The sequence below is a fragment of the Triticum aestivum genome, chromosome 2A, assembly GCF_018294505.1.
Source record: "Triticum aestivum cultivar Chinese Spring chromosome 2A, IWGSC CS RefSeq v2.1, whole genome shotgun sequence".
Classification (NCBI taxonomy): domain Eukaryota; kingdom Viridiplantae; phylum Streptophyta; class Magnoliopsida; order Poales; family Poaceae; genus Triticum; species Triticum aestivum.
In genome coordinates this window covers 177,062,232-177,077,854 of record NC_057797.1, presented here as the reverse complement: position 1 = coordinate 177,077,854, position 15,623 = coordinate 177,062,232, and the positions used below count along the sequence as shown (strand labels likewise).

The 15,623-nt window shown below is 45.6% G+C and overlaps 1 protein-coding gene across 1 annotated transcript in view; it reads left to right on the top strand.

The window, feature by feature from the left end:
• Positions 1 to 7,058: 7,058 nt before the first annotated feature.
• Positions 7,059 to 15,623, top strand: part of LOC123191614 (uncharacterized) — a 12,124-nt gene continuing 3,559 nt past the window's right edge. Inside the window, exons 1-3 of the mRNA XM_044604280.1 lie at positions 7,059 to 7,575; positions 13,557 to 13,661; positions 14,899 to 15,599. Of these exons, the coding sequence (XP_044460215.1) occupies positions 7,059 to 7,575; positions 13,557 to 13,661; positions 14,899 to 15,599 (1,323 nt within the window). The remainder of the gene's footprint in view (positions 7,576 to 13,556; positions 13,662 to 14,898; positions 15,600 to 15,623) is intronic.

Below are 15,623 nucleotides of genomic sequence, written 5' to 3'. Positions count from 1 at the left end.
CTTCCCGCTTCGTCCCGTTGCCGGAGTCTGCAAGCCACCGCCGCTCGTCCTCGTCGGGAGGAGGACGACGCCATCTACGTCGCTGGCCTCGTCCACGCACGCAGGCTGAGTCCCCGTGAGGCCCGGCCCATCTCCACTCTAGCCCATAGAGAAGAACAGCTTCATGGATCAAATGCCTAGCCGGCCCAGTTGCAGGGTTCCAAGCCCAGCTCCAGGCCGGCCTGCCTCTTGCGCGCCTGGGCCGCAACCGCGCTCCGGGCCGCTTCGACGCTAAGGCCTCCTTCTCAGGCCCAGTGCCTTTCTCACTGTGCCAAAGGCCTTGAATGCCCACTGTGAGCAGCGCCCCCAGCACTTCCAGTTTCGGCCCGTTTCATATTTTTTTTCTGCCTGGTGAATTTAGTTATTTTTTCAGAGAACGCAGTTTTGCAGAAAAGCCCTCATACTTCATGCATTTAATAACTTCACAACCGTGCATCGGATTGAAACAAACTTAATATGAAACTTGATTAGTTTTTTATCTAGTTTAATAATATGCCACTTTCATCCATGTTTAAAATGTTTAAAATGCTGTTTGTTTAAATTTGTTTAAATAACTTGTTAAAATGATTTAATTCATAACTATTCAACCGTAGCTCCAAATCTAACAAACTTTATATGTAAATGGGGTAGAAAAATGCCTAGTTTAACATGGTGGCCTTACTTTGCATGTTAAACAACTCTAAAATTGTGTTTAGGGCAGAACAGTACCAAATCTATAATATGCTCATCAGGAGTTTCCGGAATTGTTGTTCGTTGCTTCCGGCCTCATTTAACCTTGACTAGATAGGTAGTTTTCATTTGCTTCACCTCTTGCCATGCTAACAACATTTAATCTTGTTGGGTACATAAACGAGAGAGAACTAAATAAGTCATGTGGTTTTTCGTCAATACGCAACGGAGTTCCATATTGAGCTCCACTTAATTTGTAGTATTGCTTGTGCATTTTGCCATGCCTCATTAAACCGGACATGCATCATACTTGGTTGTGCATCATGCTATGTTGATGTGGTGGTTGTTTACTATGTTGTGTGTTTCTTTCCGGTGTTTGCTTCTTCGGGTTGGATCCGGTAACGTCGTGCTTGTGAGGAACCGTTCGTCTACGTCCGTTTGTCTTCTTCATGGACTCATTCTTCTTCCTTGCGGGATTTCAGGCAAGATGACCATACCCTCGAAATCACTTCTATCTTTGCTTGCTTAGTTGCCCGCTCTTTTGCTATGCCTATGTTGCGATACCTACCACTTGCTTATCATGCCTCCCATATTGTTAAGCCAAGCCTCTAACCCACCTTGTCCTAGCAAACCGTTGATTGGCTATGTTACCGCTTTGCTCAGCCCCTCTTATAGTGTTGTTAGTTGCAGGTGAAGATTGAAGTTTGTTCCTTGTTGGAACATGGGGATCGTTCCTTGTTGGAACATGTTTACTTGTTGGGATATCACAATATATCTTATTTAATTAATGCATCTATATACTTGGTAAAGGGTGGAAGGCTCGGCCTTATGCCTGGTGTTTTGTTCCACTCTTGCCGCCCTAGTTTCCGTCATATTGGTGTTATGTTCCCGGATTTTGCTTTCCTTACGCGGTTGGGTAATAATGGGAACCCCTTGGCAGTTCGCCTTAAGTAAAGCTCTTCCAGCAATGCCCAACATTGGTTTTACCATTTGCCACCTAGCCTTTTCTTTTCCCTTGGGATTCGTGCTCCTAAGGGTCATCATTATTTTACCCCCCCCCCCGGGCCAGTGCTCCTCTGAGTGTTGGTCCAACTGAGCGATGTCCGGGGCTACCAAGGGCAACTCTGGGCTGGCCTACCCGACGTCTGGCTCATCTGAGTGTGCCCTGAGAAAGAGATATGTGCAGCTCCTATCGGGATTTGTCAGCACATTCGGGCGGTGTTGCTGGTTTAGTTTTACCCTGTCGAAATGTCTTGCTATACCGGGATACCGAGTCTGATCGGAATGTCTCGGGAGGAGGTCTATTCCTTCGTTGACCATGAGAGCTTGTGATGGGCTATGTTGGGACACCCTGCAGGGATTTGAACTTTCGAAAGTCGTGCCCGCGGTTATGGGCAGATGGGAATTTGTTAATGTCCGGTTGTAGATAACTTGAACCTTAACTTAACTAAAATGAGTCAACTGCGTGTGTAACCGTGATGGTGTCTTTCCGGCGGTGTCCGGGAAGTGAACACAGTGTTGGAGTTATGTCTGACGTAGGTTGTTTTAGGATCACTTCTTGATCATACTTTCACGATCGTGCTTTGCCTTCTCTTCTCGCTCTTATTTGCGTATGTTAGCCACCATATATGCTAGTCGCTTGCTGCTGCTCCACCTCATACCTTTGCCTTACCCATAAGCTTAAATAGTCTTGATCGCGAGGGTGCGAGATTGCTGAGTCCTCGTGGCTCACAGATACTTCCAAAAACCAGTTTGCAGGTGCCGATGAGTCCATGCAGATGACGCAACCAAGCTCAGGAGGAGCTCGATGAAAATCTTGTCCTTTGCGTAGCTTCGTTCTAGTTGATCAGTAGTGGAGCCCAGTTGGGGTCGATCGGGGACCTTTGTCGCATTTGGGGTTCTTCTTTTATTTTGGCTCCGTAGTCGGGCCCTGATTGTATTTGGTTGTTGTAATGCTTTATTCATGTATTGTGTGAAGTGGCGATTGTAAGCCAACTATGTATCTTTTTCCCTTATGTATTACATGGGTTGTGTGAAGATTACCTCATTTGCGACATTGCTTTCAATGCGGTTATGCCTCTAAGTCGTGCTTCGACACGTGGGAGATATAGCCGCATCGAGGGCGTTACAAGTTGGTAATGAGAGCCTTCCCCGACCTTAGGAGCCCCATTGCTTGATCGTTTTTAGCGGCCGAGTTTGAGTCTAGAAAAAATGTTTTGAGTCATTTAGGATTTATATATCGGAGAGTTTAGGAATTCTTTTTACTTCCCAGTCTCCTCATCGCTCTGGTAAGGCATCCTGACATAGAGTTTTGACTCTTCTCATCTCAAATTTCACTAAAAAAAAATTTAGGATCACGCGAGTATCTTGGAATCGTTCCGATGGTTTTGTGACGAGAACATTGTCTTGGTGCCTCCTGTCAGGGGTTTTGTGGAAGTGTCCCGGGGAGTTGAGCTCTGAGGTGTTGTCGTCATAATTTTATCGTTGCAGTTCTGGAATACCTGAGTTTAGTACGCCGACATCAAAAATCTCTTTTATGCAGTTCGTTGGTGAGATAACCTCGACGCCACCCAGTACTGGGGCGGGAGTTCGGGAGTATTGCCATAACTCGTATAACGGATGCTTTTCGAAGATTGAGGTAGATGATTTCCGGAGGTTTCTTGGTTATGTGTTGAAGGATGGATACAGCTGGATGTAGGATTTGCTAGTTTTGGGTGAGATGTTATGCTTCCCCTGTATCCCCAGCACCTGATTGCATAACCGGAAAGTTTCGGGAGTTTATAAGTGGGAATTCAAGTAGCTCTTAGGATATCTTTTTGACAGATGTATGATATGAAATTGGGGCTCGACGTCTAGTGGTCCGCCTATTCACGGTCGGTTTTACAGTGGTCCCGTTGTGTCTTAAAGAGTCCTTGGCTATGCTGACTCGGGGACGCTTCGTATGTCATGTGCACTACCTTGTACATGATGGTGCTGTACGATCGAGCCCGTGTAGGCCCCACCACGAAAACTTCGGACGACATCTCTATCTTATGTTTGTTCCGGCTTATTCTGCAAGCCAATCCTTTGTTTTGTTTTCAGTTGTGGTATTCGAGTTGCTTCGAAGTCAAATGGTGATTCCATACCTTCCCCAAATGTTGCTCTCATACTCCGATGTGAATACTAATCCTTCTCGATCATCGAGTCTGTCATGTCAATCCTTTTCAACCGGTGTGTCTCTCTTCAAGTGGATCCGATCATTTCATCATCCGTAAGGTCAATTATCACTTCTTCTCAACGGTGTTTGTTTCATCCGTCTCCAAGTTGCCCTTGTTTTCCCACCCACCCACCCTTTTTTCTTCAAAAACTCGGATTTCTTTATCAAGTATCCATTTTATTATGGAAGTCTCTCCATTCTTCTTCCTTCATGTTCTTACCCGGTGATGCTCATGAAGATTGTAACGAAGTTTCTAGTTCACCATTATTCATTCTTTTTCTTTTCCGGTGGATCCAATTCAAGCTTTCGGTGTCGATCATATTCTTTTCTGTATTTCAAATGCTTTTCTCGTGCCGGTGCACCTCATAACCATTCATTTCTCGCTATTCATTTGTCCCGGAGTGCTCAAGATATCTCAGAAGGCTCGTTTTTTTTACATTCAAGATCAGTTCAATCTATTTCGAGGTTGTTATCTCATTCAAGTCATTTTATTTAACCGGTGCAAATCTCTCTTCCAAGTAATCGTTCAACGGTGTTTCTTTTGAGTGGGCCCTAACCCACAGGTCTTTTCCCAGGGTCTTACCTGACTCTTCTTATTTCCCGGAGATATCCTCAAATTTCTTGTCAAAGTTTGATGTAAGAATGAATTATCATCAGTCAAATGTCCTTCTCCAAGATCTTTCAAATTCATTTCATCGTTGATTCAACTTTTATATTCTTCTTTATTCCGGTGCCTCAACAATTCTTGGTGGTGTTTCTCATCATCATTCTCAACATTTGAAGACCGAAGAAGAGTTTTACCTCCTTATCTTATCCGTTCTTTCAGAGAATCGTGGTTCTAATTCGAGGTCATCCTCTCATAATTGTTTGATTGTGAGAGTTCTTTTCACCCATCCAAAGCAAATTCAAGAGTCTTCTCAATTTGATTCTCCGGAGCCCATCATCTCATAATTATTCATTCCCAGCCTTCAGTTATCGTTCTCTAATCTTACCGGTGCATCGTTCAAGCGATCTTTAATCAGTTTGTGATCCCTTCATTCTCATGGATCTAAATTCTCTCAAGCATCTTCGTGTATTTGCTAATTCTTCCCGGTGTTTCTTTACGTTTTATTCGTTCCTTTTCAATTCTCATGGTGGTTCATTCAAGAGTTCTCGTCATTCGTTGTCATATCAATTCTCTCGTTCTTTCAAATCCTATCGGTGGTTCGTCGAAGACCTTCTCAACTTTGTGCTATATCTATCTTAATCTTTTCTATGAGAATAAGCAATATGCCAAATCCGTTCATTGTCATCAATTTAATTGGTGAAGGATAAGCATAATGTAATTTTTATTCTTGTTTCATCGAGTATATTCAATTATTTATTACGAAGGCTCATCAAATTCTCGGTATCATTTGTCTCATCTTTTCTTTTCCGGAGTTCCAAGCTCTCTCAATTTATTTCATCACGAAGATCCATCTAAACCATTACAAGGTTTCACCTTGTGTTTCCAACTTCCCTTTCCTTTCGTTTGATTCATTCCTTTTGTTACCTGAGTTCTTCATGGAGGCTCTACATGATGGTTCATCAAGGATTTAATTCCTTCTCGAAGTGTTCATTGAGATTCTTTTCAGAGGAGCTCAAGTTTTCTTCATCTTGCAATCCGGAGTGCAATTCTTTTTGCCTTATCTTTTGAGGCGGTGTTATGTCATTTTTGACAATTTCCCTTCATGTTTCATGATTCAAAACTTGTCAGGAATGAGATATTTAAACCCATCAATCTCTTCATTGGAGTTATCTTGTGTCATGTTTCACCTAAAGTTTTCCCTAAGGATTGTTGCTATTATGATGCTTATAAATGACCCAAGTTCTTCTTTTATCCTCCCGGTGATATAGCTTTCTCGTCTCCTTGTTCTTATCAATCCAATTCTTTTCCTGTGAGTGGCAGGTTGTCACCTCATAATTTGAGATGTATTCCATAAGACCATATGAAGCTTATTATTTTCGTTGTTGGTTTTCCAACAACTCCGTTCTAGCTTTTGTTGTGAGCGTGCTCTCTCAAGACCTTGTTTCCCTTCGTTTCACTCCATTCCATTCTTACTTTTGTTCCGGAGGCATTGTGATGTTCATCTTTTCAACCCATCATCTCGTGTTGTCAAAGATCATGTTCTTTTCATGCCTTTCCTTTTAACCGGAGTGTTGTGTCCTCTTTTCAAGTTCTCTCATCTTATCAAATTTTGCTTCTCTTTTCTACCGGAGTGCTGTCCGAATTTGTTCTTCCTTGTTCCTCTTTCTTAACGGAGTGCTTTCAACTTTGTTCATCTCTGTTGTTTTTCTTTCTTTCAAGTTATTCAACCTTTCAAGGTTCTTTGGTTTCACTCGTTTGTCAAAGAAGCAATTTGTTTTACCTCTTCTCTTATCTCTTCCGTTGTCCCTCCGATGCCATTCTAGATCTCGGGACGAGATCCTCTCGTAGTGGTGGAGTGTTGTGACGCCCCGAGACCGATGTGCCAGTTGTCGTCCAGTTATTCGCCGTCGTTTCCATGTCATTTGCTTGCGTGTTGCATCTTGTCATGTCATCATGTGCATTGCATCATCACGTTTTCAAAACTTGCATTCGTCCGGGTTCTCCGAGTTCTCTCTGTTGTCTGTTCTGAGCCCAACCACACTTGCACGCGCCCGCGGCATGTCCGAAATAGTATTTTATAAGTGGCCAGAAAATGTTCTCGGAATGGGTTGAAAGTTGGCGTGTGGTCTTGTTATAGTGTAGATAGACCGCCTGTCAAGTTTCGTCGCATTCGGAGCTCGTTTGATAGCCCAACCGTTATATATATAGCGGCATCATTGTCGGTATTTTCGTCGGACGTTTTCGGTCTTCGGAAACCCATGTCGGGCTGTAGTTCTTTTCTCTCCTCTTAGTCCATGGCCCTCTACACAACCCTTCTAGCCCATCTACCTAACCCCCTCCGCTCCGGAACGTCCGATTGCGATCGAACGGTTCCGAAACGGGTTAAAACCCCCCTCTCCTAGCCCCTGCCTATAAATGGACGCCCTACCCTTCCATTTTTGAAACCCTAGCCTCTCCTCCCCGTTTTTCCGCAGCCACCCTCTCCACCGCCGCCACTTGTCGCACCCCCATCGGCCAGCCCGCCGCCGGCGACACGCGCAGCCAATCATGCGCTCCCACGTCGCGCCCAGCGCCTCCACCAGCCCCACGGCCCGCCTGGCCCAACCGAGGCCCGCCCGGGCCAGATCCCCTTCGCTCGCAGCCGCCAAGGCTGTTCCTCCTCGATCCGACCTGGATCGGGAGGGAGCCGGAGCGCTGCTCTTCCCCGCCGCGCCGGCGAGTCCGCCTGCCTGCGGCCGTCGTCGGAGCCGTCGGTCGCTGCCGCCCCAGGTCATTAATGCCGCCGCCCGGCCCTCGATTCCTCTCTGCTCCTTCTCCTCACTATCTCTCTCCCTCCCTCTGTTGCCGCAGGAAACCACCGGCGTCATTTGGAGCTTCCGCTGCCGCCGTCGATCATCGATGGGCACGCCGACCCCGGATCCGGCCACTACGGCCTCCTCCCCGCCGGATCCGAGGGATCCCGTCCTTCCCGCTTCGTCCCGTTGCCGGAGTCTGCAAGCCGCCGCCGCTCGTCCTCGTCGGGAGGAGGACGACGCCATCTACGTCGCTGGCCTCGTCCACGCACGTAGGCTGAGTCCCCGTGAGACCCGGCCCATCTCCACTCCAGCCCGCAGAGAAGAACAGCTTCGCGGATCAAATGCCTAGCCGGCCCAGTTGCAGGGTTCCAAGCCCAGCTCCAGGCTGGCCTGCCTCTTGCGCGCCTGGGCCGCAACCGCGCTCCGGGCCGCTTCGGCGCTAAGGCCTCCTTCTCAGGCCCAGTGCCTTTCTCACTGTGCCAAAGGCCTCGAATGCCCACTGTGAGCAGCGCCCCCAGCACTTCCAGTTTCGGCCCGTTTCATATTTTTTTTCTGCCTGGTGAATTTAGTTATTTTTCCAGAGAACGCAGTTTTGCAGAAAAGCCCTCATACTTCATGCATTTAATAACTTCACAACCGTGCATCGGATTGAAACAAACTTAATATGAAACTTGCTTAGTTTTTCATCTAGTTTAATAATATGCCACTTTCATCCATGTTTAAAATGTTTAAAATGCTGTTTGTTTAAATTTGTTTAAATAACTTGTTAAAATGATTTAATTCATAACTATTCAACCGTAGCTCCAAATCTAACAAACTTTATATGTAAATGGGGTAGAAAAATGCCTAGTTTAACATGGTGACCTTACTTTGCATGTTAAACAACTCTAAAATTGTGTTTAGGGAAGAACAGTACCAAATCTATAATATGCTCATGAGGAGTTTCTGGAATTGTTGTTCGTTGCTTCCGGCCTCATTTAACCTTGACTAGATAGGTAGTTTTCATTTGCTTCACCTCTTGCCATGCTAACAACATTTAATCTTGTTGGGTACATAAACAAGAGAGAACTAAATAAGTCATGTGGTTTTTCGTCAATACGCAACGGAGTTCCATATTGAGCTCCACTTAATTTGTAGTATTGCTTGTGCATTTTGCCATGCCTCATTAAACCGGACATGCATCATACTTGGTTGTGCATCATGCTATGTTGATGTGGTGGTTGTTTACTATGTTGTGTGTTTCTTTCCGGTGTTTGCTTCTTCGGGTTGGATCCGGTAACGTTGTGCTTGTGAGGAACCGTTCGTCTACGTCCGTTTGTCTTCTTCATGGACTCGTTCTTCTTCCTTGCGGGATTTCAGGCAAGATGACCATACCCTCGAAATCACTTCTATCTTTGCTTGCTTAGTTGCCCGCTCTTTTGCTATGCCTATGCTGCGATACCTACCACTTGCTTATCATGCCTCCCATATTGTTAAGCCAAGCCTCTAACCCACCTTGTCCTAGCAAACCGTTGATTGGCTATGTTACCGCTTTGCTCAGCCCCTCTTATAGCATTGTTAGTTGCAGGTGAAGATTGAAGTTTGTTCGTTGTTGGAACATGGGGATCGTTCCTTGTTGGAACATGTTTACTTGTTGGGATATCATAATACATCTTATTTAATTAATGCATCTATATACTTGGTAAAGGGTGGAAGGCTCGGCCTTATGCCTGGTGTTCTGTTCCACTCTTGCCGCCCTAGTTTCCGTCATATCGGTGTTATGTTCCCGGATTTTGCGTTTCTTACGCGGTTGGGTAATAATGGGAACCCCTTGGCAGTTCGCCTTAAGTAAAGCTCTTCCAGCAATGCCCAACATTGGTTTTACCATTTGCCACCTAGCCTTTTCTTTTCCCTTGAGAGTCGCACTCCTGAGGGTCATCATTATTTTACCCCCCCGGGCCAGTGCTCCTCTGAGTGTTGGTCCAACTGAGCGATGTCCGGGGCTACCAGGGGCAACTCTGGGCTGGCCTACCCGACGTCTGGCTCATCTGAGTGTGCCCTGAGAAAGAGATATGTGCAGCTCCTATCGGGATTTGTCGGCACATTCAGGTGGTGTTGCTGGTTTAGTTTTACCCTGTCAAAATGTCTTGTTGTACCGGGATACCGAGTCTGATCGGAATGTCTCGGGAGGAGGTCTATTCCTTCGTTGCCCGTGAGAGCTTGTGATGGGCTAAGTTGGGACACCCCTGCAGGGATTTGAACTTTCGAAAGCCGTGCCCGCGGTTATGGGCAGATGAGAATTTGTTAATGTCCGGTTGTAGATAACTTGAACCTTAACTTAATTAAAATGAGTCAACTGCGTGTGTAACCGTGATGGTCTCTTTCCGGCGGTGTCCGGGAAGTGAACACGGTGTTGGAGTTATGTCTGACATAGGTTGTTTTAGGATCACTTCTTGATCATACTTTCACGACCGTGCTTTGCCTTCTCTTCTCGCTCTTATTTGCGTATGTTAGCCACCATATATGCTAGTCGCTTGCTGCTGCTCCACCTCATACCTTTACCTTACCCATAAGCTTAAATAGTCTTGATCGCGAGGGTGCGAGATTGCTGAGTCCCCGTGGCTCACAAATACTTCCAAAAACCAGTTTGCAGGTGCCGATGAGTCCGTGCAGATGACGCAACCAAGCTCAGGAGGAGCTCGATGAAAATCTTGTCCTTTGCGTAGCTTCGTTCTAGTTGATCAGTAGTGGAGCCCAGTTGGGGTCGATCGGGGACCTTTGTCGCATTTGGGGTTCTTCTTTTATTTTGGCTTCGTAGTCGGGCCCTGATTGTATTTGGTTGTTGTAATGCTTTATTCATGTATTGTGTGAAGTGGCGATTGTAAGCCAACTATGTATCTTTTTCCCTTATGTATTACATGGGTTGTGTGAATATTACCTCATTTGCGATATTGCTTTCAATGCGGTTATGCCTCTAAGTCGTGCTTCGACACGTGGGAGATATAGCCGCATCGAGGGTGTTACAATCATATTACTTAAGAACTCCCACTTAGATTGACATCCCTCAAGTCATCTAAATGATACGTGATCCAAATCAACTAAACCATGTCCGATCATCACGTGAGATGGAGTAGTCTTCAATGGTGAACATCTCTATGTTGATAATATCTACTATATATATGATTCATGTTTGACCTTTCGGTCTCTAGTGTTCCGAGGTCATATTTGTACATGCCAGGCTCGTCAAGTTTAACACGAGTATTCCGCGTGTGCAAAACTGTCTTGCACCTGTTGTATGCGAACATAGGGCCTATCACACCCGACCATCACGTGGTGTCTCGGCACGATGAACTATCGCAACGGTGCATACTCAGGGAGAACACTTATACCTTGAAATTTTAGTTAAGGGATCATCTTATAATGCTACCGCCGTACTAAGCAAAATAAGATGCATAAAAAGATAAACATCACATGCAATCATAATATGTGACATGATATGGCCATCATCATCCTGTGCCTTTGATCTCCATCTCCAAAGCATCGTCATGATCTCCATCGTCACTGGCTTGACACCTTGATCTCCATCGTAGCGTCGTGGTCATCTCGCTAACTATTGATTCTACAACTATCACTAACACATAGTGATAAAGTAAAGCAATTACACGGTGTTTGCATTTCATGCAATAAAGAGACAACCATAAGGCTCCTGCCGGTTGCCAGTAACTTTTACAAAACATGGTCATCTCATACAATAACATATATCACATCATGTCTTGACCATATCACATCACAACATGCCCTGCAAAAACAAGTTAGACGTCCTCTACTTTGTTGTTGCAAGTTTTACGTGGCTGCTACGGGCTTCTAGCAAGAACCGTTCTTACCTACGCATCAAAACCACAACGGTGATTTATCAAGTTTGCTGTTCTAACCTTCAACAAGGACCGGACGCAATCAAATTCGATTCAACTAAAGTTGGAGAAACAGACACCTGCCAACCACCTTTATGCAAAACTAGTTGCATGTCTGTCGGTGGAAACAGTGTAATGAACGTGGTCATGTAAGGTTGGTCCGGGCCGCTTCATCCAACAATATCGTTGAATCAAAATAAGACATTGTTGGTAAGCAGTATGACGATCACCGCCCACAACTCTTTGAGATCTACTCGTGCATATCATCTGCGCATAGACCTGGCTCGGATGCCACTGTTGGGAAACGTAGCATGCAATTTCAAAAAAATTCCTACGCTCACGCAAGATCTATATAGGAGATGCATAGAAAAGAGAGGGGGGAGTGTCTACGTACCCTCATAGACCGAAAGCGGAAGCGTTTGACAACGCGGTTGATGTAGTCAAATTTCTTCTCGGTCTGACCGATCAAGCACCAAACGTACGACACCTTCGAGTTCTGCACACGTTCAACTCGATGACGTCCCTCGAACTCTTGATCCAGCAAAGTATCGAGGAAGTAGATGAGTTCCGTCAACATGATGGCATGATGACAGTGATGTGACTCGCGCAGGGATTCGCCTAAGCACTGCGAAAATATGACCGAGGGTGTAATCTGTGGAGGGAGGCGCCGACACGGCTAACAAATATTGGTGCGTCTTCTAGGCGCCCCCCTTATATATATAGGTGGGAGGGAGAGGGAGCAGCCAAGGGGGCGCCCCAAGTAGGAGGGTCCTCTTCCAATTCACCCCCGCCCCCTTACCATATTTTCCAGAGGGGGAAGGAAGGAGGAGGGAAGGAAGGGGAGGCCGAATCCCTCCCCTTCCTTATCTCTTCCTCTCTTTCCTTCCTCTTCTGGTTCGACCCATATGGGAGCGCCCCTGCTGGCTGCTATGTTTCCCCTCTTGGCCCATTAGACCCATATCTTTGCCGGGGGTGTCTGGAACCCCTTCCGGTGACCCGATATGTACCCGGCACTCTCCGGAACACATTCGGTGTCCGAATACTATCATCCTATATATCAATCTTTACCTCTCGACCATTTCGAGACTCCTCCTCATGTCCTTGATCTCATCTGGGACTCCAAACAACATTCGGTCATGAAATCACACAACTCATATAATACAAAATCGTCATCGAACGTTAAGCGTGCGGACCCTACGGGTTCGAGAACTATGTACACATGACCGAGAGACCTCTCCGGTTAATAACCAATAGCGGAACCTAGATGATCATATTGGCTCCTACATATTCTACGAAGATCTTTATCGGTCGAACCGTAATGACAACATACGTTATTCCCCTTGTCATCGGTATGTTACTTGCCCAAGATTCGATCGTCGGTATCTTCATACCTAGTTCAATCTCATTACCAGCAAGTCTCTTTACTCGTTCCGCAATACATCATCTCGCAACTAACTCATTAGTCACATTGCTTGCAAGGCTTCTTATGATGTGCATTACCAAGAGGGCACAAAGATACCTCTCCGATACTCGAAGTGACAAATCATAATCTCAATCTATGCCAACCCAACAAACACCTTCGAAGATACTTGTAGAGCATCTTTATAATCACCCAGTTACGTGTGATGTTTGATAGCACACAAGGTATTCCTCCGATATCCGAGAGTTGCATAATCTCATAGTCAAAAGAATATGTATATGACATGAAGAAAGCAATAGTAATAAAACTGAACGATCAATATGCTAAGCTAACGGATGGGTCTTGTCCATCACATCATTCTCCTAATGATGCGATCCCGTTCATCATATGACAACACATGTCCATGGTTAGAAAACTTAACCATCTTTGATTAACAAACTAGTCTAGTAGAGGCTTACTAGAAACACGGTATTTTGTCTATGTATCCACACATGTATCAAATTTTCGGTTAATACAATTCTAGCATGAATAATAAACATTTATCATGATATAAGAAAATATAAAATAACAACTTTATTATTGTTTCTAGGGCATATTTTCTCCAGAGAGATGCATTAGGATCGACGCTTTTAAATGTGTTGTGATTGTGTGGGCACTGATGTCATGTTGCAACGCATGGACTTTTTTCATAGTATTACTAACCGAAATAGCAGGGGCTCTCATATAAATCTCGGAGAAGACGGCGCCTAAATCGGAAAAGGGAAGTGTTGGTGGCCGGTGCGCCGGCCGAACCGTTGCGCCGGTCGAGCCCCGTGCGTACGATCTCTTTTTGATCCAAGGACACCGTTGCGCCACGTGTTACCATTTTTTTTAACGCGCTCGTAGTTATCCCTTCCAATGTCATTTTTGCTGCATCCGATCTATCCTTCGTTTCGAGCAGGGCGAGCGCGGGCGACGTGCTTGTTCGCGCAGGGCGACGGCGTCGGCGGCGGCGGCGGCCCAGGGCGGATCTCCATTCTCCGGCCATCTATGGCTCCCCCCGATGGTAACACGAGCCCAAATGCTTTCCATTTTCGTTGTTTCTCCCCCCTCCCCCGTTGGATTTAGGGTTAGGGCGTCGCTAGCCGCGGGCCGCCGCCGGCACCGGCGCGGACGAGGATGGCGTTTCCGCGGTCGAGGGAGGCGGCGGGGTGGCGTTCCCGCGGGTCCAGGGAGGAGTCGGGGTGGCGTTCGCGCGGACAGAGGCAGGGGCCGGAGTGGGGTTCCCGCGGGCAGAGGGAGTTGGCGCGGCGGTGAATCATGGTTGCCGATCTGATCTGGTGCCGGCGTAGAACTGTCGTAGCTTTTGCTTGTCCACAGTGTAGTATTGCAAATTCTTGTTTCAGTCATACGAGCAACTACTAAAAGATTCATTAGATTGGTGGATTTGGGTATGACTCTGGAAACAGACTTGTGGAAACAATAAAAAATCTGAACCAACCCCTGGCCAAAAAGTTCTTAGATGTTTTGCTTAGGCCCTACCCAGTGGTTGGCCAGAAGAAAAATCCCCGTGCCACTACACTAGTATATCCCTGGTTAATTTTCATTGACAGAAGAGCTTGAATTGCTAGTAATAAGAACCAGCGGGGTTGCATGATTAAGTTCTTTCTGTCCAAAATTATTCTCGTCGCTGATTCTCTGTTGCAATGGTGTCATTTTTGAGATTTCAAACATTGCAAAAAGGGGAAGCTACACTTCAGTATAATCGAATTGTACAAGTTTGGTGAATTTTTAGTGCAGCAGTCTGAATGTAGATTGGGGAGAGAATATAGTTTGAATCAAGCTTGGCAGATAATGGTCCTTACTCGTTTTCTTAATCATTAGCCGGTGTTTGGTTACGGAAATACACGTGCTGGCATTATGTACCTTTTTGTGGGAAGTTGGATTTGGGATTCGATAAGGCAAGAGCAGGCAAAATGTCAATGGCACAATCTACATGAAAGAGCTGACTAATGTTGTTCAGTCTACAACATTCTGTAGTAGAACACTAGAAATATAAGTACATTATTTTGTCTGGTCTTATTTTTGTTCTCCCTATAACTTTGGTCTTATTTTGTGCTTTGGTCTGATATGCACTATATATATTTTTTGCCAATGAATCACTACTCGTTGTGCTGCGCAACCCAACATTCCTGAATTCATACGTTTGTCAGAATTTTTTAGGTGTTCATGTATGTTTCTTCCTAGCTTCTGATGGTATGGTTTTATGGTTTTATTGACTTGTGTTTTTTCCTTTTTTGTAGATGTTGCAGGTAACTCTGGTGAGAATGAGGGGAGTAAGAAGGCTAAGAAGAAGATTAAGAAGAAAGGCAATCTATGTGGCTTTAAGTCAAGGTTTAACTCAAAAAGGCTGGCTCAGATTGGGAAGCAAATATCACCGGAAAAACAGAGAATCATAAGGGAGGGAGCGTTTGGGGACTTGTTGGACATCCGGTCTTTCAAGGTGCCCCATGAGCTCATTGAGTTTGTTGCGATGAACACGAATCACGTACTCTCTGAGTTCAAACACAAGAACAAATCTATCACCTTCAGCAAGCTTATGGTGAAAAGGATTTTCAACGTGCCATCCGGTGATAGACCCGTGAAGATTCTAAAGAAGAGTGATGAACATGATCTTCGCAACATTTACAAGGAGGGGAACAGGGCTCCAATCGCCCATGTTGTCAAGTTGCTCACTAGTTGCAGTGAGGAGGACGTGGATATGATAAATAGGACTTGGGCACTCCTTGCGTTGGCAACAGTTTTGTGCCCAGGCACGGGCAATATGGTGAACCTTGAGTATCTTGCTTCCTTGGAAGATATGTCTTTGGTGCATGAGTTCGCTTGGGATGAGCACTTGTTGGCACGAGCGATGGAGGAGGTTGGAGTCTTTCAAGAGAAGAAGAGGATGCAAGCAAACGCAGAAAAAGAGTTCCAGATTGCTTCATGCCTCCCCATGTTAGCGGTATGCAATGCAACATTATGAAAT